At 44.6% G+C, this 25,062-nt stretch overlaps 1 protein-coding gene and 1 non-coding gene across 22 annotated transcripts in view; both read right to left on the reverse strand.

Annotated features, from left to right (window-relative positions):
• DEPDC5 (DEP domain containing 5, GATOR1 subcomplex subunit) overlaps window positions 1-25,062 on the reverse strand; it is a 205,490-nt gene that overhangs the window by 106,142 nt on the left and 74,286 nt on the right. For 17 of the 21 annotated variants that reach the window (XR_012089476.1, XR_012089475.1, XR_012089474.1 and 14 more), the window contains 7 exons: window positions 19,083-19,148; window positions 15,920-16,103; window positions 14,239-14,399; window positions 9,844-9,961; window positions 9,238-9,405; window positions 7,525-7,744; window positions 5,790-5,923 (listed from right to left, as the gene is read on the reverse strand). Coding sequence is in view for 14 of the 21 variants with exons in the window: in XM_073006785.1 (XP_072862886.1) it covers window positions 5,790-5,923; window positions 7,525-7,744; window positions 9,238-9,405; window positions 9,844-9,961; window positions 14,239-14,399; window positions 15,920-16,103; window positions 19,083-19,148 (1,051 nt within the window). In the remaining 7 variants the exon portion in view is untranslated. The remainder of the gene's footprint in view (window positions 1-5,789; window positions 5,924-7,524; window positions 7,745-9,237; window positions 9,406-9,843; window positions 9,962-14,238; window positions 14,400-15,919; window positions 16,104-19,082; window positions 19,149-25,062) is intronic. The other 4 variants (XM_038007554.2, XM_038007550.2, XM_038007558.2 and 1 more) reach the window with 1 other exon arrangement.
• On the reverse strand, window positions 15,731-15,837 carry LOC119627409 (U6 spliceosomal RNA). Its single transcript, XR_005243603.1, has one exon. It is a non-coding gene; the product is annotated as a U6 spliceosomal RNA (small nuclear RNA).

Raw genomic sequence — 25,062 nt, forward strand, 5'->3', positions numbered from 1 at the left:
TTACAGATGAAGGGAAATGACATCAGCAATTTTATTTAAAAAAATAAAAGAAAAGGAAAACATAAGTTGGAGAGAAATGAAATTAGGTCAGCCATGAGATGATACTCATTGAAGCTGGGTGATGGGTAAGCAGGAATTTATTATACCAGTCTATTATTCATATCCCTTTGAAATTTTCTAATAAAATTTTTATTTTCATTTTTTATTGAGACAGGGTCTTGCTCTATCGCCCAGACTGGAGTGCAGTGGTGCAACTGAGGCTAATTGCAGCCTAGCCTCAACCTCCCAGGCTCAAGCAATCCTCCCACCTCGGCATTCACCACCACACTAGGCTAATTTTTTGTAGAGATGGGGTCTCACTATGTTACCTATCCTGATCTTGAACTCCTGGGCTCAAGTAACCCTGACCTCTCAGTCTCCCAAAGTGCTGGGATTACAGGCATGAGTCTCCCAAAGTGCTGGGATTACAGAAGCGAGCCACCATGCCTGGCCTGTAATAGAATTTTTAAAACTTTCAAAGGATTCCTCTTGCCATGAGAACGCATAAGGACAGCCTAGCGTCCAAATTCCCATACTGTCTTTCAAATTCCACGTCTGCATCATACCTCACCCTTGCTTGTTCAATGTTACTTCTGGAAAGCCTAATGTGTGCAGGTTCCTGTGGGCATGACAGACCCTCATACCAAACAGTCAAGGTCTAGCCTCCCCTACCATGCTCACCTCACATCTCTACAGGGGAACCCTCAGCATCCTCCTCCTCCATCATTCAATAAATATCCATTATACACCTACTATGTGCCAGGCACAGCATGCAGCCTCTGGCCTCAGAGCACACAGTCAAGTCAGGGAGAAGTCAACAGATGACTGTAGCTCCCAGCAGAATACTGGTAAGTGCTCTGATGGACATAGGCCCAGGATGCTGGCAAGCACAGGGAACCTGATCTAGCTGTGAGGTGGAGAGGGGCAGGGAAGGTGGCCCAAGGCAGTGTTTTGTCTTTCCTCAAGTCTCACCCACCCCCATGTAAAGGCTTTGCTTCCTACAATGCCAGCTTGAATCCCACCACCCAAGACACCACACTCTCCCTGCCCTCCCAACCAAGTGTGGTCCCAACAGTGTCTTATCAACTGTTGCACTTAACTGTTTATAAAGGGGCCACATACCCAAAGGCCTAGAGAAGCCAGCTAGGTAGCATGACTGAGTGTATAAGACAAGTGTAAGACCAGAGTGTGAACCCAAGGCATATGCCCCTTCTGAAGTGCCATCTCACCGTGGCTGGGTGCAAATGTGGATCCTGTGTTAATAGAGCCTCCACTATTTCAAGTAAAGCTGGATTTTTTTTTTTTTGAGATGGAGTCTCGCTCTGTCACCAGGCTGAAGTGCAGTGGCGCAATCTCAGCTCACTGCAACCTCTGCCTCCCAGGTTCAAGCGATTCTCCTGCCTCAGCCTGCCGAGTAGCTGGGACTACAGATGCGCACCACCACGCCAGCTAATTTTTATATTTTTAGTAGAAATTAGGTTTCATGGCCGGGCGCGGTGGCTCAAGCCTGTAATCCCAGCACTTTGGGAGGCCGAGACGGGCGGATCACGAGGTCAGGAGATCGAGACCATCCTGGCTAACATGGTGAAACCCCGTCTCTACTAAAAACAGAAAAAATTAGCCGGGCGCAGTGGCGGGCGCCTGTAGTCCCAGCGACTCGGGAGGCTGAGGCAGGAGAATGGTGTGATCCCGGGAGGCGGAGCTTGCAGTGAGCCGAGATTGCGCCACGGCACTCCAGCCTGGGTGACAGAGCCAGACTCCGTCTCAAAAAAAAAAAAAAAAAAAGGCCAGGCACGGTGGCTCGTGCCTGTGATCCCAACACTTTGGGAGGCTGAGGTGGGCGGATCACCTGGGGTCAGGAGTTCGGGACCAACCTGGCCAGCATGGTGAAAGCCCATCTCTACTAAAATTACAAAAATTAGCCATATATGGTGGCACATGGCTGTAATCCCAGCTACTCATGAGGCTGAGGCAGTAGAATCACTTGAACCCAGGAGGTAGAGGTTGTAGTGAGCCTGGATTGTGTCACTGCAATCTATACAATCCAGATTTTTATATGGAATCTTCAAATTTAAAACCCGGCTCAAATTTTGTTGTTGTTGTTGTTGTTGAGACAGAGTCTCACTCTATCGCCCAGGCTGGAGCTTAGTGGCACAATCTTGGCTCACTGCAACCTCTGCCTCCTGAGTTCAAGACATTCTCATGTCTTAGCCTCCAAAGTAGCTGTGATTACAGGCATGCACCACCACATCCAGTGATATGGTTTGGCTGTATCCCCACCCAAATCTCATCTCAAATTGTAGTTCCCATAATCCCCATGTGTCTTGGGAGGGACGCAGTGGGAGGTAACTGAATAACGGGGGTGGTTTCCTCTATGCTATTCTTATGATAGTGAGTTCTAATGAGATCTGATGGTTTTATTTTATTTACTTATTATTATTATTTTTAAGACGGAGTCTTGCTCTGTCACCCAGGCTGGAGTACAGTGATGCAATCTTAGCTCATTGCAACCTCCGCCTCCCAGGTTCCAGCAATTTTTCTGCCTGAGCCTCCTGAGTTACTGGGATTACAGGTGTGCGCCACCATGCCTGACTAATTTTTGTATTATTAGTAGAGACGGGATTTCACCATGTTGGCTGGACTGGTCTTGAACTCCTGGCCTCAGGTGATTCACCCGTCTAGGCCTCCCAAAGTGCTAGGATTATAGGTGTAAGCCACTATGCCCGTCAAGATCTGATGATTTTACAAGGGGCTTCCCTTCCCCTTCACTCTGTACTTCTCCTTGCTGCTCCCATGTGAAGAAGCATGTGTTTGCTTCCTCTTCCGCCATGATTTTAAGTTTCCTGAGGCCTCCCCAGCCATGCTGAACCATGAGTCAATTAAACCTCTTTCCTTTATAAATTACCCAGTCTCGGGTATGTCTTTATTAGTAATGTAAGAATGGACTAATACAGTAAATTGGTACTGGGGAGTGCGGCACTGCTGTAAAGATACCCGAAAATGTGGAAGCAACTTTGGAATTGGGTAACAGGCAAAGGTTTGAACAGTTTCGGGGGGCTCAGAAGAAGACAGGAAAATGTGGGAAAGTTTGGAACTTCCCAGTGACTTGGACGGCTCAAAAGACAGGAAGATGTGGGAAAGTTTGGCACTTCCTAGAGACTTGTTGGATGGCTTTGACCAAAATGCTGATAGTGATATGGACAATGACGTCTAGGCTGAGGTGGTTGCAGATGAAGATGGGGAACTTGTTGGGAACTGGAGTAAAGATCACTCTTGCTATGCAAAGAGGCTGGTGGCATTTCGCCCCTGCTCTAGAGATCTGTGAAACTTTGAACTTGAGAAGATGATTTAGGATATCTGGCGGAAGAAATTTCTAAGTGGCAAAGTGCTCAAGAGGAAGCAGAGTTTGGAAACTTGGCAGCCTGATGACGTGACAGAAAAGAAAAACCCATTTTCTGGGGAGAAATTCAAGCCTATTGCAGAAATTTGCATAAGTACAAGGGGCCTAATTTTTTTATTTTTTATTTTTATTTTATTTTATTATTTATTTATTTATTTTTTATTTTATTTTTTTTTTGAGACGGAGTCTCGCTCTGTCGCCCAAGCTGGAGTGCAGCGGTGCGACCCTGGCTCACTGCAAGCTCCGCCTCCTGGGTTCATGCCATTCTCCTGCCCCAGCCTCCCGAGTAGCTGGGACTATAGGCGCCCGCCACCGCGCCCGGCTCATTTTTTGTATTTTTAGTAGAGACAGGGTTTCACCGTGGTCTCGATCTCCTGACCTTGTGATCTGCTCGCCTCGGCCTCCCAAAGTGCTGGGATTACAGGCGTGAGCCACCGCGCCCGGCCTTTATTTTTATTTTTTATTTTTGAGATGGAGTCTCGCTCTGTCGCCCAGGCTAGAATGCAGTTGCACGATCTTCTGCTCACCGCAAGCTCTGCCTCCCAGGTTCACACCATTGGAAGAGCTTAATGTTAATCACCAAGACAATGGGGAAAATGTCTCCAAGGCATGTCAGAGACCTTCACGCCAACCCTCCCATTATAGGATTGGAGGCCTACGAGGAAAAATTGGTTTCCTGGGCCTGGCCTAGGGCCTCCTGCTGTGTGCTGCCTAGGGAAGACAGTGCACTGCACACCAGCCACTCCAGCCATGGCTAAAAGGGCACAAGGTACAGCTCAGGCATTGCTTCAGAGGGTGTAAACTCCAAGCCTTGGCAGCTTCTATGTGGTGTAGAGCCTGTGGGTGCATAGAAGTCAAGAACTGAGGTTTGGGAATCTCTGCTTAGATTTCAGAGGAGGCAGAAGTTTGCTTCAGGGGCAGGTCCCTCGTGGAGAACTTCTGCTAGGGCAGTGCAGAAGGAAAACGTGGGGTTGGAGGCCCCATAAAGAGTCTCTGCTGGTGCACTGTCTAGTGGAGCTGTGAGAAGTGGGCCATCATCTACCAGACCCCAGAATGGTAGATCCACCAACAGCATGCACTATGCACCTGGAAAAGTGGCAGACACTCAATGCCAGCCCATGAAAGCAGCCAGAAAGGGGGCTGTACCCTGTAGAGCACAGGGCTGGAGCTACCCAAGGCCCTGGGAGCCTACCTCTTGTATCAGCGTGCCATAAATGTGAGACATGGAGTCAAAGGAGATTGTTTTGGAACTTTAAAGTTTAATGGTTGCCCTATTGGATTTCAGACTTGCATGGGGCCTGTAATCCCTTTGTTTTGGCCAATTTCTCCCATTTGGAACGGGTGTATTTACCCAATGCCTGTACCCCATTGTATCAAGGAAGTAATTAACTTGCTTTTGACTTTACAAGCTCATAGGTAAAAGGGATTTGCCTTGTCTCAGATGAGACATTGGACTTGGACTTTTGAGTTAATGCTGGAATGAATTAAGACTTTGGGGGACTGTTAAGAAGGCATGACTGTGTTTTGAAATGCAAGGACATGAGAACTGGGAGGGGCCAGGGGCAAAATGATATGGTTTGTCTGTATCCCCACCCAAATCTTATCTTGAGTTATGGTTCCCATAATCCCCACATGTCATGGGAGGGTCCAGGTGAGAGGTAATTTAATCATGGGGGCGGTTACCTCCATGCTGTCCTCAGGATAGTGAGTTCTCACAAGACGTGATGGTTTTATAAGAGGCTTTTCCCCCACCTTCACTCTGCACTTTTTGCTGCTGCCATGTGAAGAAGGTTGTGTTTGCTTCCCCTTCTGCCATGATCGTAAGTTTCCTGAGGCCTCCCCAGCCCTGTAGAACTGTGAGTCGATTCAACTTCTTTCCTTTATAATTACTCAGTCTCAGGTATGTCTTTATCAGCAGTGTGAGAATGGACTAATACAGTGGTTTTATTTTTTCCCCCCAGTAAAGACGGGGTTTTGCCATGTTGGCCAGGCTGGTCCCAAACTCCCGGCCTCAAGTGATCTCCCCACCTTGGCCTTCCAAAGTGGTGGGATTACAGGCCTGAGCCACCATACCTGGCCCCAGCTCAAATATGTTGTAATATTTTGTGGGCCAAACCAAATGAGTCTGTATTTCAATTAAGTCCCAATCTAAAAGTTTATAACTTCTGGCCTATTTCATGTTATCCAACACCTACCAGGTATTAGCCTAGCTTTCTTTTCACATAAATGTTTTCTTCCTAATTACAAGCTACTTGTAAAGGAAATATTTCACCCCCTCAGGGGAACAGGGCACTGAAAACCCTCAGGGCTGTCAAGATGGGGGCAAGTCACTCTTCTACCAGGCACTTACTTCTGACTGGCCTCCATCTCCAACAGGGCAGAGAGAGCCGAGGTTCCCTTCTTCCCCACTGGGGGTGCGGCTGACTCCAGAGAATGTGTGGAAATGGGCCCGGTCATCTGCAAGCCTTTCATGGCGGTCCCTTTCTAAAGCAGAGAAGAGGAGACAAGGCCATCAGCCAAGTGGGCTCTCAGTGGAAGCCACTCAGGTCCCAGGGCATGCTGTAGCATTCCCAGGCCCTGGGAATCCAATGGACAGGGTCAAGGAACATGGGTTCTCAGTGTTCAGCAAGTGACAGAAAACCACGTTTCACTCAAATGCCTGGTGAACTAAAAATAAACTGCCACTTTATTTGCACATCATCTCATTTCACCCTCACCACAGCTCTATGAAGTAAACAATGTTAGTCCTATTTTACAGAAGAAGAAACTGAAGCTCAGAGAGGTTAAGGAACTTACCCCACATCCTACTGGAGCTGGAATCCAAACTCCAGTGACCTCACTTCAAAACCACAGTTCTTCCCACTATCCAAGTTCTCCCAGACATGTTTTTAATCATAAGTGACGTTGTGTACACAAGACAGCTGGTGTGAGAGGAAGAATACTGAACTTGAGGTTAAAAACAAAAAAACATGTCTGATGATGGAACATTCCCTGGTGATTAAAAAGAGTGAACTACTTACACACACAACTTGGATGAATCCAAAGGTATTATGCTAAGTGAAAGAAGGCAATAATATGTGACCTTTTCACATATGATGTGACTCTTTTCTGTGATGTTTGGAAAAGACAAAAGTACAGTGATAAGGAACACACCAGTGGTTGCCACGGATTAGAGATAGGGGAGAACGTGACTATAAAGACTAGCATAAGTCTGGGCATGGTGGCTCATGCCTGTAATCCCAGCACTTTAGGAGGCCATGGCAGGAGGACTGCTTGAGCCCAGGAATTTGAGAAAAACCTGGGCAAAATGGGGAAACCCCATCTCTATAACAAATACAAAAAATTAGTTACACATTTAGTCCCAGCTACTTGGAGGGCTAAGGTGGGAGGTCAAGGCTGCAGTTGAGCCATGATCATGCCACCACACTCCTGCTTGGGCAACAGAGTGAGACCATGTCTCAAAAAAAAAAAAAAAAGACTAGCATGAGAGAATTTTTTTGAAGTGATGGTGGTGGTTACATGAATCTATATATTTGTTAAAATTCATAGACCTGTGTACATACACACACATGTCAATTGTATTATATATTAGTTAAAAAAAAAATGCTGAATCCCAGTTCTGCCCCTTAGAGCTGGCATATTCCATAACCCCCAGAAGCCTGAGTCTCCGCAATGGGTGGTGTGTGACTGAATGAGGCACGGGGTGCTGGGAATGCTGGAGCAAGATGAGTGAGGAAGGACTGCGGCTGTTCACCTCCTGAGAGTTTCTACTCAGCAGTTCAGCACCCAGTCACACAAGCAGCTGTGCTCAACATAGGGTCCCACTTGGGGAGGACCTCAAGGCACCGTGTCTCCAGGTGGAAGGGAGTGGCTCTATGCCACAGAACACCACCCAGTCACTGCCTGCACGCTATCCCTTCCTCCTTTATCATGCAGTGGAGAAGAAAACACTGTTTTGGATTTAAGGTAAACACTAGGCAACTGACGAGTAAATAAATAGGCTAATGATGAGAGGCCCCTAACAGAGGAGGTGGCAAACCTGCATCTCACACCAGGCACACTCCCTGAGTCCAAGGAGCCCTTACCCGCATCATGCGATCCGAGCGATGCCGCCTGCGAATGCGATTCAAGCCCTCCACAAAGCGGATAAAGCCATCTAGGAGTTGCCATTCGTCCTCGTCTGCACGGGGCCTGTCCCCATAGATGTCGCAGTGGGCCTCCCCCTCTGTGATGCGTTTGGTGGCGGTGACACAGGCTGGCAGCAGCAGGAAGCGGGTCCTCCAGAACTTCAGAGACTCAATTAAGCTACAGGGGGCCGAGCAAGGCACAGAGTGGTGGTGAGAAAAAGGAGATAATGAAAGCACTCTCGGGTAAAGTGTGTGGAGCTGGTGTGTGAAGGTCCATCTCCCCATGAGTATGTGTTTATCTGATGCTACAGCTCATGGCTTTGTTGAAAATACAAGTTCTGAGGATGGGCACGGTGGCTCACGCCTGTAATCCCAGCACTTTGGGAGGCCTAGGCAGGAGGATTGCTTGAGCTGAGGAGTTTGAGACCAGCCTGGGCAACACGGCGAGACCCCATCTCCACCCTGTCTCAAAAAAAAAAAAAAAAAAAAGAAAAAAAGAAAATACAAGCTCTGAAGGAAGACCACAAAAGCAGTTTTTGCTTTGATCCCAGAGATGACAGAATGCTTCTGCAAACCCAGGTCCACTGAATTTGTGGCTATCATCACAATCACAAGTCATGCATAGAAATCAAAAACTAAAAATGAGACACCATAAAGCTACCAGCCAACCAGTGAGGAAAATGTTAAGAATACAATCTGCACTGCCACTTGCATCAAAGTGCACATCATCACTGAGTTTTATGGGGTTTGCTTTTTCAATTGTGGTAAAATATACATCACAAAAAATTTATCACATTAACCTATTTTATTTTTTTGAGACAAGGTCTTGCTGTGTTGCCCAGGCTACAGTGTGGTGGCACTATCAAGGCTCACTGTAGCCACGACCTCCTGGGTTCAAGCACTTCGGCCTCCTGAGTAGCCAGGACTACACGGGTATGCCACCAAGCCCAGTTAATTTTAATTGATTAATTTATTTATTTTCTGAGACAGAGTTTTGCTCTTGTTGCCCAGGCTGGAGTGCAATGGCTTGATCTTGGCTCACTACAACCTCCACCTCCTGGGTTCAAGCAATTCTTCTGCGTCAGCCTCCCGAGTAGCTGGGATTATAGGCGCGCACCACCACACCCATCTAATTTTTGTATTTTTAGTAGAGACAGGATTTTGCCATGCTGGCCAGGCTGGTCTCAAACTCCTGACCTCAGGTGATCCGCTCACCTCGGCCTCCCAAATTGCTGGGATTACAGGCGTGAGCCACTGCGCCCAGCCAATCCTGTCTCTTTATAAAGAAAAAAAGGGAGAGAGAGAGAGAAAAAAAAAAGCTCAGAAAATGTTAAAATACACATATACCGCTTTGGGAGGCCAAGACGGGCAGATCACGAGGTGAGGAGATCAAGACCATCCTGGCTGACACTGTGAAACCCCGTCTCTACTAAGGATTCAAAAATTAGCCAGGCGCGGTGGCTGGTGCCTGTTGTCCCAGCTACTCAGGAGGCTGAGGCAGGAGAATGGCATGAACCCGGGAGGCGGAGCTTGCAGTGAGTAGAGATTGCGCCACTGCACTCCAGCCTGGGGGACAGAGTGAGACTTCCGTCTCAAAAAAAAAAACAAAAAAACACATATACATCCTCGCCCAAGGCTGCAAGGATGGAAATCCAAAGTTCACTCTCTGACCTGAAGTCTTCAGAGCCGGCAGAACAGATATACTGATCTAAGTAATTCCACTTGTACTCCTCCAGCCGTTCGTGGGAGAACTCCACCCAGCAGGAGACGAACTCTGAGTCTGAGTGGGAAGGACAGAGGCTGTAGGTATAGTGGATCTGGGCAGATTCATAAGGATACCTGCAAAATAAGGGCAGGCCCCCAAATTCAAAAGAGTTAGAGACAAATTTCTGCCAATTCTTCTCTATATTTTCTATCTCTATACACTTAGAACTATCCTTGACATTTACCCCTCAACTGTAGTAACCAACTCATCCCAGGGAACAGTACTAGAAATTTCTCAGATCTTCTTAAACTCCTTCCTTCTTCTCTCCTCACAATCTTTATTTGAAATAGGCTTGTTATGAATCATGCTAATCACTGTAAGATGAATCAAATCCCTTTTGGAAACAGGTACGCTATAACCCTAAAATAGCCCTAGAAACAAACAAACAAACAAACAAACAAAAACTCCAAAAGAAAAACCAACCACTGAGCTTCCTCAGTTTATACACATAATTTAGTACGCGGTCATAATTCAGGACAATAACTAAAGACCTTAAATATCCAAATACTCACTTGGGAAGGTATCGCGTCACTGTGATCATCTTATCCTTCAGCGTCACTTTGTGGAATGTTCTGCCCATACTCAGCCAATACTGGTCCTCCTCCTCCGGGCGGTTTCGGGACACAAGGCCTAACAGAAAAATAATAATTTCCTCCATCTGTTTGAAGCTCATTCCTATAACAAGCAACTGTTTCTCATCCATATAGATTCAGAAAACGATGTAACACTTTCTCTTGAGGGGCAATTTCATGGAAGAAAGTTATTCTTGGTTCAAAAAACAAAACAAAAAACTCCTGAGGTTGGCAGATTTTTCTGTTATTAAACCAACCAAGAGCAGATTAGAGCCTGAAGGTGCTGGCTGATAGCACCTAGATGGCAGACTCAAAGCTGAACAACCTGATACCTCATCCTCTGGAGACGAAAGTTCTGTAAGAGATGACTGTGTTACTAAAATGGAACTGCACTACTCCAGCATAAGCTGCCCACCTTGGCATTCGAGGTTCTCACTCCAAGGTGGCAGTCAACCTAGCTTTCTGGTCCTAGCTCTCACTATTTCTAAACTGCTATACCAAGTTTCAGTCTAAAAGGACCATTTATTTATTTGCTGCAAATACCTGCTCATGTTGTTTCTTTTCTTTTCTTTTTTTTTTTTTTTTGAGACGGAGTTTCGCTCTTGTTGCCTAGGCTGGAGTGCGACGGTATGATCTCGACTGACCGCAGCCTCCACCTCCTGGGTTCAAGCAGTTCTCCTGTCTCAGCCTCCTGAGTAGCTGGGATTACAGGCAGGCTCCACCATGCTCAGCTAATTTTGTATTTTTAGTAGAGACGGGGTTTCTCTATGTTGGTCAGGCTGGTCTTGAACTCCTGACCTCAGGTGATCCACTCGCCTCGGCCTCCCGAAGTGCTGGGATTACAGGGGTGAGCCACTGCGCCCGGCCTGCTCATGTTGTTTCTTTTGCATTCTCTTCCTGGGCCACCATTGAAATCCCAGATCATTTAAAGTCACCATCAAATGCTACTTCTTCCAGAAAGCCGTCAGACCCCATCAGCAGTCTGAATTCTACCTTGTATATAGCTCCTTGTGTGTATGTCTCACCCCTTACAAATTAAAAATTCCAGGAGGCCAGGGCTCAAACATTGTTCCCTCCTTACATTTTTAGTAGCACCTGATAAAGTGCCATGTGCAGTATTAGCTGAACTGAATTGAATGCAGGAAAGAGGAAAATAATCAGGAATCAAGAAAATGACAAGTGTTCAAGAGAGTAAAAATCACACCTCAAAAGAACAACCAAGCCAAGCCAAGCCAAGATTCCTTTGATCTAGAAATGAAAGGGAGTCCTCTTGAGGCAGGAGAACAGGGTTTGGAGGCAGGGAATCTAAGGCCAATTCAGGCTGACTTCCTAAAACTAAATCAAAAGAAAAACTCCAACTTTCCACACCTAAGTAACAAAAGAACTGGAGGTTACTCCCTTCGCAAACCACTCCCTGTTTTTTCTGTGAGGCAGATGGAAAACTGAAAGTGTCTCTCTGATTGGTTTGATTTTTACAACCAATCAGACGTTTGTATAGGAGTATAACTTTGAAACTTCACTTCAGCCTCTGACTGGGAGCTTTCCCCAACCAATCAGACTGACTGAGAGCCACTACTTCATTTACATAGGGTGTGCACCAAGTAACCAATGGGAAACTTCCAGAGGGTATTTAAACCCCAGCAAATTCTGTAAAGGAGCCCTTGAGCCCCTATGCTTCAGCCTGCTCCCACACTGTTGAGTGTACTTTCATTTTCAATAAATCTCTGCTTTTGCTGCTTCATTCTTTCCTTGCTTTGTTTGTGCATTTTGTCCAATTCTTTGTTTGAGGTGCCAAGAACCTAGACACCCTCCACCAGCAACACTCTCATTCAGCTCTGGGACAGTCACACGGTGACAGGCAGCATGGGAGCAGTCAAGAGGAGAGAAGACAGCAGAGGCTGAAATAATATTCACTGTGAATATGGAAATTTCCCAGATGGTGCCAAAGGAGCAGCAGGCCAGCAGCATACAAAACAGAAGCGACTCGAGAGACCCCAGGTCCAGCCCCAGCACTTTCACTTGCCAGCTTCTATGATCTTGGGCACCAAATCTCACTTTCTACAGCAAGAAAGAGGGCAAGCCCTCATCCAAGCATTCCTTTATTCATGCAACAAACACTCTGCTGGCTATTGGAGAGACAACGTCATGGGGCAAGGTTCATAAGCATCTGACATCGTACCAGACACCCTGATTCTAAATTAGGTGCACCCCAGTTATCCCTGTGTTTATCCTGCATGGTATTTATTCTTCACAGTCTGTGATCAAATATATACTTGTAGTTTATTAGTTTAACATCTGACTCTGCCGTAGACTGCAGACTCTGAAGGGAGGGCTGATGCTATTCTATTCCCTGCTGGAACAGGGCCTGGCTCACACTTAGTATTCAGTAAGTCTCTGATGAATAAGCAGCACAGGCCTGGTTGTGATGGCAACTGTTCCAGTAATTAGGATAACAATGGTACCCTTTCTGTTACTATAGAAATTAGAGAGATTAAATTTATCACAGCAAAAAAATAACCAGAAATGATACAGTCAGGCAAGTAGCCTCTGGCCAACTAACCATCACATGAGGCTCATGGATCAGCCAGGAACAGAACTGGACACAGAGGAACTCAGACCACTGAGGGACATCCACCAGCTATTCCACAGAACAACAGGTGGGCAGCCTGGAAGGCACCAGTGACATGAAAGGTGAATTCATCCCATTACTCTTGGGATAAAGGACAAAATCCTTCAGATAGACTTGGGTCTCCTGACATCTCTGGCTGGACCTCCGGCTCATTCCTTGTGCTCCATCATATCAGCCTTCTTTTTGGCATCCAGAAAGTATCTCAATGTTTTCTGCCACAGAGCCTTTGCACAAACTGGCCTCTGCCTGGCATGCCCTTCCCTTCTACTCCTGCCCTCCATTTCCAACCTGCTGCTCCTAGTAACTCCTACATGTACTTCGGGTCTAAGCTCAAACCTCACCTCCTCAGGGAAGCTGTTCATGACCCACCAGATAAGATAGGGCCCCATATTAAATGTTCTGACAGCCCCATTACTTCTCCCTCAGCCTTTATCACAACATACAATTATATTTCATAGTGTGACTAATGTTATTTTCCCTGACTGGGCTATAAATCCTCTCCCCAGTCGTGCAGAGTAAGTACTTCAAAGACTGTTGAATGAATGTGTGAATAAACGGATTCACATATTTTTTTTTTCTTTTCTTTTTAGAGACAGAGTCTCCCTATATTGCTTAGGCCGTTCTTGAACTCCTGGGCTCAAGGCATCCTCCTGCCTCAGCCTCCCAACGTGCTAGGATTACACCCAGTCAAATTCATATACTTATTGACCCATACTGTTGCATATTATTGTATGCCAGGCATGCAGTTTCCATTGTGGAGGACAAAAAGATGAACAGATATAGTCTTGGCACTCAAAAAGGTTAACATTCAGTAGGGTCTGGAAGATGAATACAAGGCAACATGTGATAAACATCACAAGCGGCATTCAAAGAAAATCTAGGGGGAATCCAAAGCTTTATACATAAACCGCAGGGCCTGGGCTGGATGACCACATGCTCCCGCTAACAGGGCCACAGTTCTCTGATCCTCTGGCCCAAGAAGCTTTCATGGGCAGACAAAGATGATCCAAGGTTATCACTAAGTGATCAGGGGAGGTGGGGGTCTTGTTAGCAATAATGAAGAGACAGGAGACTAAGACAGCTCACTGATTGTTCCAGGAAGTGATTACTGCTTTCTGACTCCAGGCACCTGCACTTAATTCCCTCTGTTAGACTTATTTTAGAGGAGCTCTCCACTGCCTGGCTCTGATTCAACTAGGAACACTGATTCTCTGTCACTTACTAGCCTAATCTGCCCGTCATGGATGACCCATTCTTGCTTCAAGCCACCAAGCTTCAGTGATAAAGAAGAGACAGATGAAATCAGAATAGGAAAATAAGAACAAAAGTAAACTTCAGGTTTAGGTAACGTTCGACAGTCTGCTGTGTGCCAGGTACTGTACTAGAAACAATTAAATATAGGTTTCTGGGTTTAGAAACTTTGACAGCTCAGTAGTGACTCAGCTGCCTACTATTCCCAGGCTGTCCCATTCCTGAACTTGGTCACATCCACTCCCTTAAAGGGAGAGTTGTAAATTAAAGAGAGCATTTACAATAAATCCATACGTAAAGGAGACTTTATTCCTCACTTAAATAGAATTTATTAAGAAAACTTTTGTGTCAAAAACAATTACTACTAAATTTATCTATTATCTACCATCTTGAAAACACACTTTCACATATACAGTAGAAGAGACGAAAATATAAATCCAAGGAGAAAAACTCACCTCGGCTATAGAGTGGGCTACTGCTCAGCGGGGGTGGGACAGCAGGGTTGGGTTTTTGTGCCTTGGGCTGCACTATGATTTGGTAGCCCTGCATGAGACGTTGGCAAATAAACTCTTCAAACACCTGCTGGGCTGTCATCTGCACACCGTCTTCGTCCCTCCTGAAAAAAACAGACGATTGCTCATACAGAGGCTTGGCCTGAGACAGTGACACTTAAGACTGCACAGTCTCATCATCTCCTTTGCATTATCCCCTTATAACCATTCTACGGTGCTTCATAAAACTAACAGTGGCTCACATCTGTAATCCTAGCACTCCGGAAGGCTGACACAGGCAGATTACATAAGCCCAGGAATTCAAGACCAGTCTGGGCAACATGGCAAAACCCTGTCTCTACCAAAAAAAAAAACAAAAAACAAAAATTAGCCAAGTATGGTGGCATGCACTTGTAGTCCCAGTAGAGGTTGCAGTGAGCCCAGATTGCATCACTGCACTTCAGCCTGGATGACAGTATATAAAAGAGAGATAGAAAGAAAAGAAAATAGAAAATATGAAAAAAAACCACCAACAATTTGTAAATCAGCGTTTTGGGGAAAATTAACAGTTCAAAGAGGTGAAAAGAGGCAGGTAACTCAATGCCCAAATGAATAATTTTAGAAAAGAAAATCAGATTTAGTGTGCTCAAAATAATTGCATTAGAAAATATGAGAATAACCAGCGAGTCCAGAAAAAACTGGAGTTAAAAATAAATCAATCGACAAGGAGAAATAGTTGATGTCAATAGAACTCTGGAGATATGCACAGTTCTTACATCATAAAATTACCCACAGCCAGCGCAGCAGCTCACGCCTGTAATCCCATCACTTTGGGAGGCCAAGGCGGTGGATTACCTGAGGTCGGGAGTTTGAGACCAGCCTGGCCAACACAGTGAAACCCCGTCTCTACTAAAAATACAAAAAATTAGCCGGGCATGGCGGCACACGCCTATAGTCCCAGCTACTCAGGAGGCTGAGGCATGAGAATCACTTGAACCTGGGAGGCAGAGATTGCAGTGAGGCGAGACTGTGCTACTGCACTCCAGCCTGGGTGACAGAGTAAGACTCTGTCTCCAAAAAAAAAAAAAAAAAAAAATTACCCAAATATAAAGAGGACACAGGCTTGAAAATTCAGTGTTCAGCCAGGCATAGCGGCTCAAGGTGGTAATCCCAGCACTTTGGGACACAAGAGTTGGGCAAATGGCTTGAGCCCAGGAGTTCAAGACCAACCTGGGCAATATGGTGAAATAGCATCTTTATAAAATATACAAAAATTAGCTGGATGTGGTGCTGCCATTCTCAGCTACTCCTAGCTACTTAGGAGGCTGAGGTGGAAAGACTGTTTGAACTCAGGAGATCGAGGTTGCAGTGAGATGTGATCGTACCACTGTACTCCAACCTGAGTGACAGAGTAAGACCCTGTCTCAGTTAAAAAAAAAAAAAAAGGAAAAAAAAGAAAGATAAAATACAATTCAATGTTTTTAAAAAATTTTTTATTTAATGGCCATGCTAATCTTCTCTATGTCTTTCCAATTTTAATATATGTGTTGCTGAAGCGAGCACAAACTCAGTGTTCTGATGTATGTGTGGGATATATCTGAAACCCTCACAAACCAAGCCAAGTGCCTTTTTCTCTGACACTGACCTGTCGATGTCTGCTTCTGGAAGGAGATCATAACAGCCCTCTGTGTAGTCATTCTGCAGGCCCTGGCGGTCAGGGAAGTAGTCGGTGGTGAGGGGGAGGCACGCCGGAGTAGTGAGAGACTTCCAGTCCACTCCAACTGTGCAACAGAAGCCTGGCACTACAGGGGGAGCAGACAGTGTCAGAACTGCCTCACATAACAGGGGGAAAAGGTACATGTGGTCACCATGGCAAGTGTGGGATGGGGGGTCAGGGGAGGAAAGGGGAGGGAAGGGTGGGGAAAACAGTTTATGGTGAAAATGATAAAATTGACAGGATTGGGAAGAAAGAGGGTAGGGGAGGGAGAAAGAGAGAGAAACAGAGTTTGTTAGACAATGCAGTGCACATGCTTATCCAGTCCCATCATGCAAATGGGATTCACAGCTGATACTTTTCATTTTCTGCTGATTGTGAGCTACAGCCGCAATGCAGGTGAGATTACTGCAGGGCAGGCAGAATTACATGTCGAAGCACATCAACGTTCCAAGAGCAGGGAGGCCCAAGCGTGAGCCTCTCCCAAGGACTGCAGAGTGGCTGGGTGGGGAAAGGATGGGAGCTCAGCCTGGTTTGGGAGCAAACAGCATACAGTAGCAGAAATAAGGAATACTTCTAGCACTGCAAAAATAAGTAACAGATCCAAAAGGTTGGGAGGAAAAATTGAGTAAGGATATCTGGGAAAGTTAGGAGGCTGGAACTTTAAGAGACAGCATTTAATAATCCAAAAATGAAAGCTGCAGTTAGCAGAGCAGGCCTGACCACATGGGTCTGTCCCAAATTGCCCGCTCCTCAGTTAAAGCAGGGTTTCTCAGCCTCGGCAACAACAGAGACTTTGAACCAGATAATTCTTTGTTGTGGGGGCTGTCCTGGGTACTGCAGCAGCATCCTTGGACTCTACTCACTAGATGCCAGTGGCATCCCCTAATTGTGAAAACCAGAAATGTCTGTAGGCATTGACATGTTCCACTGGGGAGGGAAATCCCCCCTGGTTAGGAAAATCCTCCCTGGTTGAGCTTCACTCAGTTAAAATAATAGGGTAGCTACCTCTTTAAGTAATTTAAGTGAAGACTATCTTTTAACTCTCCAAAGAAGGGAGCAATATGAAGTCGAAAAACTCTAAGGCTTTGTCTCTGAGTTCTGAATGAGACATTCATACGCCTTATTTTTGTACCACGCTAACAGCTTACAATGTAATGTAGCCCCTGCTGCCTCATCAGCCCTCCCATCAATGAATAACAAAATTTGTGTGCTAAGTCGCAGCAGAAAGATGCCCCACATGGCACCACTGACTTGGGGAAGATGATTTAGCCTGCAACAGATCTAACTCATGCTCTACACAGGCCTTATTAACTCATTAATAATTCAGGAATCCAAAACATAATCCGAAATAGCCTAATTAATCATTTCCATTTTTCTATATGGCAGCCAAGGAGGTAAGCTTGTTTCTACTTCCTGGTTAGAACAGAAGATGAGGACCTGATCAAAGCCCCAGTGGGGAAGCCAGAAACAGAAGACAGTTCGATCTTTATGTCCTCTTAGATCATCCTGGCCCTCATCAGCCTTTTGACCCTCAGGATTATAAAAATCTTGTAGAAATGCTTTCTGCTGGACACACAACAAGACAGACAGTTCATATACTGAGTTCGAGATCCCATGATGAGAAAGGATGCTGAATGTAAGTCTAAGGGTGTTCTGTCTCTAGGAAAAGAGTGCAGTCTCTTTTCTAACCCCAGTATCTTCTGGTCCTGAAAAGAAGGACTCTGAGGAAGTTCCACACCTCAGAACCACTAAAATAACAATGATGAACACAGGTAACAAACTCCGGTGACAGGGTTGTAGAGAAACAGGATCATCTATTCATTGTTGGCAGCTTTTTGGAAAATAGTCAATCTGCCAGCCATACTTTGGGGAATGTAATCCAAAGACTTTAACCAAAAAATGCACCTGTTGCACCATGTATTATGTATTATTATTAACTTTTAATTTAATAGAGACAGGGTCTCACTATATTGTCCAGGCTGGTGTCAAACTCCTGGGCTCAAGTGATCCACCCACCTCAGCCTCCCAAAGTGCTGTGATTACTGGCATGAGCCACTGTGCTCAGCTCACCAGGTATTATCATACCTACATTATACGCCGTGGCTAAAAAGCAGAAAGCCATCCAAATGGTCACTAATAAGAAATGATTACTAAAACCAAGATACAGTAATGTGCTTAATGTTGCCATTACAAATGACTGCTAGGATGGACCTGAACAAATAGGGGAAAAGGATTATTAAGTGGGGACAAAGGCTGGGTGAGGTGGCTCATGGCTGTAATCAGAGCAGTTTGGGAGGCCAAGGCGGGCGGATCACGAGGTCAGGAGTTCAAGACCAGCCTAACCAACATGGTGAAACCCTGTCTCTACTAAAAACACAAGTTAGCTGGGCGTGGTGGTGCACGCCTGTAATCCCAGCTACTCAAGAGGCTGCGGCAGAAGAATCACTTGAACTTGGGAGGCAGATGTTGCAGTGCACCACCGCACTCCAGCCTGGGCAACAGAGCAAGACACTGTCTTAAAAAAAAAACAAAAAAAAAACCAAAAAAAACAAAAGGTGGGGACAAAAAGACTCAGTGATATATATCCATTGGTCACAGTTAAGTAAAGTTTATCAAGTGGTAGGATTTTCTCTGCTATTTTATTATTATAGATATTTAGACATTCTCTTACTACATAGCTATTTAAAAAGATGATCAAAAGGAATGCAAATCAGCCAAATATTTCAACTACAGGCAGGCAAATGATTCTAGTAACAGCCTATTACGTCTTTCCAACTTTTTCATGGAGATATCATTAGGCATTTAAGGGTGAAGGCCAGCTCTGGACCAGCATGGGGGCCTTAGAGGGAATCTGCTACCTTTCCCAGGTGCCCCTGAATCACCCTCCAAAACAGGTCATTCAGTCACACCCCCCTCACTTTCCATCACAGAGTCCAGAGAGTCCTCCCTCACCACATCACCTTCCCATACCCCACAGACATATGGACCTCAAGACCATTCACTTCCCACAGGGCTTCCACCTCTTTCCTCATGCTCTGACCACCCCACACTCCCTGTCTACCCCTTTCCCCAGTCAGCTGCCCCCTCTTACTTGGGTCTGGAGAGGTAGAAACACTGTCCTCTAGAGAATCCTTATTCTGGGTCCTAGGATTCATACCTATGGAAAGATAAAAACAGCTTGTCTTAAGAAGGCTCACTCTGCAAAAGCGTTCTGACCAGTTATGGGTGAAAAAGGCCAAAATTGGAGCTAAAAATAAAAATGTAAACCAAGTGCAAATTCTGTGCTGAGTATTTCAAACAGTACAAAATAATCGATCAAAGAAAAATGATCAATCTAAAATTGGGAATGAGCCAGAACTTTAATCTGAGGTTACTGGTATCATTCTTTGCTAAAAGAGATCACATAAACAAGAGCAACCTGCCACTTATTTTAATAAAATGGACACATTTCAAAGTCATTTCAACTAATTAGAGCAATCTTTAGTGAATATAAATGACCTATTTTTATAGTGAGCTCTGATCGTGCCACTGCATTCCAACCTGGGCGACGACAGAGTGAGAGAGACCCTGTCTCTAAAAATACATATAAAATAAAACAAAATGACCTATTTAAATTTAATCCACTCATCAGCCATCCTTATCTTCTGGAATTTTCTTCCCCAAATCATGGCTTTCTAAAATATGACACAGGACATCAAAACTCACTACTTTAACATAAAAACAATGATTTTACCTATAAATGGGCTGAAAGGAAATACCGGAAGATTCTTTGAAATGCAATTTATTGACTATCGAGTAACACAATTAATTTTAAAGCACATCTATCAGTACTTAAATGTCCCTTTCAAAACATTTATTTACTAGAAAATTATGATGCCATAAAAAGAACTGAGGTTAAGCATGGTGGCTAACAAGGCCAGGAGTTCAAGGCTGTGGCAAGCTATAATCACTCCACTGCTCTCCGGCCTGGGTGATAGAGTGAGACTCCATCTCTACTTAAGATACATAAAAATATTTTTTAAAAAGGACTGGAAAGATGCTTACTAAACGTTCAACAGTGGCTAACTGACAAGAAAGCTGGAGGAAGGGATAGGAGGCAAAAGAGAATTTGTACTTTTTACTCTAAATACTTCTGGGTCATTTGAATATTTTATAACAAGAACAAGTATTTATAAATTTCTTGTGAAAGCTTTGAAAAAACAATCTACAACATGAGAGAAAGCACTTGCAAATCATGTATCTGACAAAGGACTTGCATCCAGAAGACAAAGGGAACTCTCAAATTCAAAAGCAAGAAAACGAACAACCCAATGAGAAAAGGACAAAAGACATATGCAAAAGGAACATAAGTATATTAAAAGATGCTTAACTCAGTAGTCATTAAGGAAACAGCAAATTAAAAGCACAAGGATTAGCCAGGCATGGTGGCATGCGCCTGTGTTCGCAGCCACTCCGGGAGGCTAAGGCAGGAGGATTGCTTGTGCCCAGAAGTCCAAGGCTGCAGTGAGCTATGACTGTGCCACTGCACTCCTGCCTGGATGAAAGAGCAAGACCCCGTCTCAAAACAAACAAACACAAAAAGTGCAGTAAGATACCACTACATGCCTATTTGAATGATGAAAATGACTGGACATACCAAGTGTTGACAAGGATATGGAACAACTGAAAGCCTTATACATTGCTGACAGCAAAGGAAACTGGCACACCACTTTTGAAAACAGTAGATTTACCATTTGACCCAGCAATCTACTCCTAAAAATTTATACAAGAAAAATGAAAACTTAAGTTCATACAAAACCTTTGTTCATATAAAAACATGTAAACATTTATAGAAGTCTTATTCATAGTTGTCAAAACCTGGAAACAGCCCAATTATCTTTCAACTGGGGGAAGGATAAACAAATTGCAGCTCATCCATACAATAGAATACTACCCAGCAATAAAAAGGAGGCAACTACTGACACGTGACAACGTGGATGAATCTCTCAAATGCAATATGGTGACTGAAATAAGCCAGACTCAAAAAACTACATACTGTATGATTCCATGTACGTTACATGCTGGGAAAGGCAAAACCAGAAGGACAGAGAACAGATCAGTGGTTGCCAGAGGACAGGCAGAGAGACTGAGTACAAAGCAATAGCACAACGGAATTTTGGGAGGTGATGGAAATTTTCTTATCTTGATGTGTTTGTTGGTAGGTATACAACTCTATCCATTTGTCAAAACTCACAGAACTGTACACTAAATACAGTACATTTTACTGGACATAAATTTTAAAACATATATATATTTTTTAATTTAAAAAGATGGGCTGAGCGTGGTGGCTCACGCCTGTAATCCCAGCACTTTGGGAGGCTAAGGTGGGGGGATCACTGAAGGTCAGAAGTTCGAGACCGGCCTAGCCAACATGGTGAAACCTCATCTCTACTAAAAATACAAAAATTAGCTGGGCGTGGTAGTGGGTGCCTGTAATCTCAGCTACTCGGGAGGCTGAGGCAGGAGAAGTACTTGAACCTGGGAGGCTGAGGTTGCAGTGAGCTGAGATCACGCCGCTGCACTCCAGCCTGGGCCACAGAGCAAGACTCTGTCTGAAAAAAAGTAAAAATAAAAATAAAAATAAAGATGACACCACCTGGCCAAAACAATTTTAGGACTTTTCTTTTGGAAATGCTTGGAGCAGATTTTTAAAAATTACTAGTCATTATACTAGAAGATACAATGTATTAAGTCAGACAAATACAGTATTTCATTTCATTCAAACCCACAACAGGAGTAGATATGAGGTAGGTATGATCCTTTTCCACAGATAAAGAAACTGAGGCTCAGAGAAGTTAAGCAACTTACTGAAGATCTCACAGTAAGTAGGTGGAACCTGCATTTAGATTCTTTCTGCTCAACTTTACAGATGCTCTATTTCTTGACTATCCATCTGGGGCACCAATTTTTAGCTGCTGAAATGTTATCTGTTCTTTGTCAATAGCCAAAAGCCACTTGGAGCTAAATTTTCTGGGGGAAAAAAAAAAAAAAAACTTGGCTGACAACTTTCATTTTCATGCAAATATAAAGCATGATTATAAAGAAGCAACGAGGTGGATTTTCTTATTCAGCTTGAGAAGTGGTATGAAGGCAAACTGGCATTTGCAAAACACTCTGAACAGTAAGAGAATTGTTACTATATCACCTCCCAGGTTTGGCTGCCAAGTTTGCTCATTTGATCACCTGTTTTTGTTTTTAAAGAAAACCTGTTCTAGACTTGGTCTGCAAGACAACTCAAATTCTTACACTAATAAACAGTTCAAAAAAAAGAAAAGAAAAAAAAAAAAAAAGGAATAGTTCAACTTATCAGAGCAGCTTTGAATCCTAGGCCAAAAGTAGATCTGTGCCATCTCTGGTGGACACACCTACCTACCTAACTACACACACACACACACACACACACACACACACACACGTACACACATACCCCGAAAAAGCAAATATTTTAAGGACTTTCAGGAAGCTATTATACGTATAAACAAATATTTTAAGGATTTCCAGGAAGCTACTCACACACAGTTTCCTTGCAATTCAAGCCCAACACAGTGCCTTTCCCACTGGCTCTTTGAGATCTTATTTTCAGTCATACAGACTTGCTGCTGGCATATGAAAAGCCCCACCAGCCTGCAATGATGGAGGTGAAACCTCATGCTCAGCCAGCTCTGCTCCAACCCAACATTTGGGAATGAAGTCTCACACTCAAAGTTCAAAGCCAGACATACAACTTGGGGAGCCAATGCTGGTAAGAGTCATCTCAGCTCTGTCTCTTTTGACATCTGTTCAGAATTGTGAATGTGTTCTTTGGTTGAAAACCTCAAGGTCAAAAAGGTTACTCAGTGTGGAGCCTCTAGGGCCAGTTCCAAGCCCACATCGAGAAGCCTGTGCCTGGGGCGAGTGGTTTCTCTTCTCTGGGTTACAGAGGCGGCACTTACCCATAAAAAAAACTGACCTGGCCTGGAGAAATGACGGAGGTCCTTCCATCCAGTCTCAGTGTGCTATGAGTTACTTTTACTTTGGCTCTCAGGCCAAATACACTGCATGCACCTAATATTCAACACAAATATCAAGTTGCAGATTCTAAGTCTCAACACTAAAGAGAAAGAAAACATGGCATCCACTTACTTGCTTTTTCAAAATGATCTACCTCCAATAAAGGAAGACATTTACTAGCAAGCCTTCTAAAATGGTGCCCAGTTAAAGATACAGAGGGATAAAAACTGTCTGCCCAGTCACACCAACTGCCCTGTCTCTGCTGGGCAGCAAGGTGAAAAATAAGTGAAGACTGCAGCTACCAGGTCCCCACTAACAACGCTCCAAATGAGATTCTACAGGGCTGGGAGGGAAACCCACAGAGATGTTACTCCTGTGAATCATGATTCACATATGAATCACGTCCAAATGCAGGAGAAAGACTGAGTCACGCTTGAGAGACTGCAGATGGTGCAAACCATCAAGCCTGGAGAGGTGAAGGTACGGTCACAGATAAGGTTTCCCTGTTTGAATTTTTCTCTGATTTTTTTTTCCCCCTGGGATGGAGTCTCACTCTTGTCACCCAGGCTGAGTACAGTAGCATGATCTTGGCTCACTGCAACCTCCACCTCCCGGGTTCAAGCGATTCTCCTGCCTCAGTCTCCCAAGTAGCTGGGCTTACACGCGCCCGCCAGCACGCCCAGCTAATTTTTGTATTTTTAGTAGAGGCGGGGTTTCACCATGTTGGTCAGGCTGGTCTTGAACTCCTGACTTCAAGGGATCCACCCACCTCGGCCTCTCAAAAGTGCTGGGATAACAACGTGAGCCACCGCGCCAGTCTTCTCTGATTTTTTAATGAATGAAATGTTAACCAGTTGTGAATTCTGACCCCACCTTGTTCCAAAACAAGGACTCAATGTGGTAATCTAGCCCGTAATGTACCCAACCTACTTTTGATCCGGACAACCGCTCTGTGGGACAGGCAGTCAGGAAGGGGAGGATCTTTATGTCCATTACACAGATGAAGAACCTGAGCCTCAGCTCGAAAGCCCAGTGAGGAGCAGGGGGAATTCTGATCCTGGTTGTTTTCATCACAGCACACACTCTCATCTAGCACATCCTCATTTAGCAGAGATCACATGTTCAAACCACACTGTATTACTGAAACCATTCACAGTCCAACTCCCCACAAGAGGGCTTTCCTTTCATTGTTGTTACCCCACATGGGAATTGCTTGAAAGAGAATCCCAAGTGCATGAGGAGCCAGAGCTCCCTGAGGTCGGGAGAGTCAGTGTTTTAATAGTTTCTGTTTCTTCTCAGGCCTTAGCACAGTGTCTAGAGTTCAATACACATTTCTGGAATGGGTAAGAGTTTAGTGAGTTTGAGGAAAGCAAAACATATTCCATGAAAATTGTGGATGGCTTGAAAGGAAAGTCACTTACAAACCAAGCAAGGAGAAAAAGACTACCAAAGTCTTTGAAAAAAACGAATCTAGTTAACTGTTCAGGAAGGTTATAAGAAAGAAAAGCATTAGAGAAAAATTAAATCATGCTTCAGTAGAGAGAAAGCTAACCTCAGAAGATTTTTAGCATTCATTCAACTACCTATTATGTGCCAAGAACAGGTTTTTTTTTTTTTTGAGATGGAGTTTTGCTCTTGTTGCCTGGGCTGGAGTGTAATGGCACAATCTCGGCTCACCACAACCTCTGCCTCCCGGGTTCAAAGTGATTCTCCTGCCTTAGCCTCACAAGTAGCTGGGATTACAGGCATGTGCCACCACGCCCAGCTAATTTTGTATTTTTAGTAGAGACAGGTTTCTCCATGTTGGTCAGGCTGGTCTCAAACTCCCGACCTCAGGTGATCCGCCCGCCCTCGGCCTCCCAAAGTGCTGGGATTACAGGCGTGAGCCACTGCGCCCGGCCACCAGGAGCTGTTTTTAGTTCTGGGAATACAGTCATAAACAAAACAAAAATGCTGATAGTCATGGAACTTACAATAAAAAAAATTACAAAATTTAAAAATCTAGTATGCCAGGTGGCACAATGGAGAAATATGAGGTAGAG

The sequence above is a fragment of the Chlorocebus sabaeus genome, chromosome 19 (assembly GCF_047675955.1).
Source record: "Chlorocebus sabaeus isolate Y175 chromosome 19, mChlSab1.0.hap1, whole genome shotgun sequence".
Taxonomy (NCBI): Eukaryota; Metazoa; Chordata; class Mammalia; order Primates; family Cercopithecidae; genus Chlorocebus; species Chlorocebus sabaeus.